Source organism: Ipomoea nil, unplaced genomic scaffold (genome assembly GCF_001879475.1).
Source record: "Ipomoea nil cultivar Tokyo-kokei standard unplaced genomic scaffold, Asagao_1.1 scaffold1596, whole genome shotgun sequence".
NCBI classification, from domain to species: Eukaryota; Viridiplantae; Streptophyta; class Magnoliopsida; order Solanales; family Convolvulaceae; genus Ipomoea; species Ipomoea nil.
In genome coordinates this window covers 896,303-898,586 of record NW_017618024.1, presented here as the reverse complement: position 1 = coordinate 898,586, position 2,284 = coordinate 896,303, and the positions used below count along the sequence as shown (strand labels likewise).

The 2,284-nt window shown below is 32.1% G+C and overlaps 1 protein-coding gene across 1 annotated transcript in view; it reads left to right on the top strand.

The window, feature by feature from the left end:
- Positions 1–2,222: 2,222 nt before the first annotated feature.
- LOC109190909 (5'-methylthioadenosine/S-adenosylhomocysteine nucleosidase-like) overlaps positions 2,223–2,284 on the top strand; it is a 6,002-nt gene continuing 5,940 nt past the window's right edge. The window contains exon 1 of the mRNA XM_019341513.1: positions 2,223–2,284. This exon is cut by the window's right edge and continues 193 nt beyond it. Within this exon, the coding sequence (XP_019197058.1) occupies positions 2,258–2,284 (27 nt within the window). The 5' untranslated portion in view covers positions 2,223–2,257.

Sequence of the window (2,284 nt, the reverse complement as noted above, 5' to 3'; positions counted from 1 at the left end):
TCGAGGCGACGCCTCGGCCGCGATCGGCCGGAGGCACGCACCTCTGCCAACCTAGGCCAAAGCCTGTCTCGGCCAGCATAAAAAATAAAATAAAATCATATGTGATTTGTAAAATAAAATCACATACTCAGGATCAACCGGGATTCTTCACGATATCAAGCAAATTCAGTGTTACTCCCTAGTCAACTCAAACACATCCGTTGACTCAGGAGTAGGGGGGACTGGTGACAGGATAATAGGGCTGGCACCCAACTCGGATCATAAGTGGGCATCTGACCCGGCATCACATGGGAACCCAACGGGCAAGACCAGGGACGGAGCCAGAAAACTTGAGTTAGGGGGGCCGATGTAGTAGAGAAAATTTACAATGTTAGTCGACATTATAACTAATCGCACCATATTATTATATATACCATACATTATTATGATTATTATTGATAATGATTTTTAATTATACTATGTGTAATAAAGTATGAAATACATAATTATATGAGTACGATCGATACAGATGTCGATCATTACTTTAGAAATTTTTCACATAATACAAAATATAATAATAACAATAACAACAACATTTATTTAAATATATATTGTCACTTAACATCAAATAAAAAGTTTTGTCAATTATTTTGTCACCAAATTTGTTCATAATTAACTTATATTCATTTTACTGGTTAACTGAATATTTCAAAATTTGAAAGATAAAGACAAAAATCAAGATGAATTAAATAATCAATATTAATTTTTGTCAATTTCAAAACTAATCATTTAAACTAGCAAATGTACATCTTAAAAATGTAAATAAATAATTAAAATACACAATAAATCACTAATTAATTAATCAACATATATAACTAATAAAATCAAAGCATTTATCTCAAATTTGAAGATTTTTTTAGATTAAAATATATACTTGATGCCATTCGTTATTAAAATCTTGATAAAAGAAATAAGATAATAAAGAAAAATGATCACTTTAATTATTTGATTTATTTCTTTTTGTTTAATGAATTTGAACTTTAATATATATTTTGAGTTCATTTAATATAAACATAATAGATTATTTTTTTAAAAAATTAGAGGGGGGCCAAAAGTGTATTTTATCCCTACTATATCAATATATACATACATATTTACTAATAAATTTAAGGTGGGTAGGGGTGGGGGGGGGGGGGGCAGGGCCCCCCTACCCCTAAAGGTACCTCCGTCCCTGGGCAAGACCCCAACAGACAAAACTCCAACGGTTAGGAGTTCCAACAGGTGCCACCTTTACTGTCATTGAAGCCAGCATTAATGAGAGATAATTAAAGGCTTAGGCTCTCCATTTATGTCTCATGTTGTTACCGTTAGGACTCTAGTATAAATGAGACTCTCCTTAACTAGCAAAGGGGACGTTTAATACTCGGGACAAAGACACACTGTACTTTCTATACTAAGACACTAAGGCAATACAACTATACTATTGTTACTCTCTCACATAACGTTATTCTAATATTATTATTACCGGTAACATATTTACCGCCAAATGGTGTAGCTATAAGATTCGTCATTTCTCTCAAACCATTTTAAAGTATGTACTCATCATTTTCACCCCACCCCCCTCTTTTTCTTCTCTCAAGTTATTTCTTAATTTGGAACAAATTATTCAAACCAAATTATTTCCACAAGAATGTTGATTTCTGAAATTTATATTATAGTAGTGTAGCACGCAACAAATTGACCCCACCAAAAAATATTCTAAACTACGCCATTGTGAATCACAATAATTTATTGGTAAAATTATTAAGTTTAAATAATTAATAAATATATTAAGATTTTAATAATTGTTATTAGTTCTACCACATAGACTTCCAAAATTCTACTCCCTCATTTATACTCCTTGAGGTGACAAATCAGGATTGGTTATTTTCATCATGTGGGTCTACGGAAAAATGTCTACATCAAGAACATGTGAGAGGGAGTACAAGTTGAGAGTTTAAAATAGGAGTTCACCAAAGATTATTAACCTCGACCTCACCCTATACACCTACCTTGATTTTATATTCTTCAAATTTTTCTTTAATAGATTTCCTTGTCTGCCTTAATGATTATATTTTTAAAAAATAAAAAATAAAAAATTCATCACGTGGAAAATTGGCTTATTTTCTATGTATTTTTTCTCCCCATATAGCCTCCTCAATCTTCACACTCCCCTCTTAGACTTCAAATTAAACCCCATCTTAGCTTTGTTTAATTTTCCAAAAGAAAGTGGAAGAGAATGGGCATTTTCAAAGCCCTTGTGATT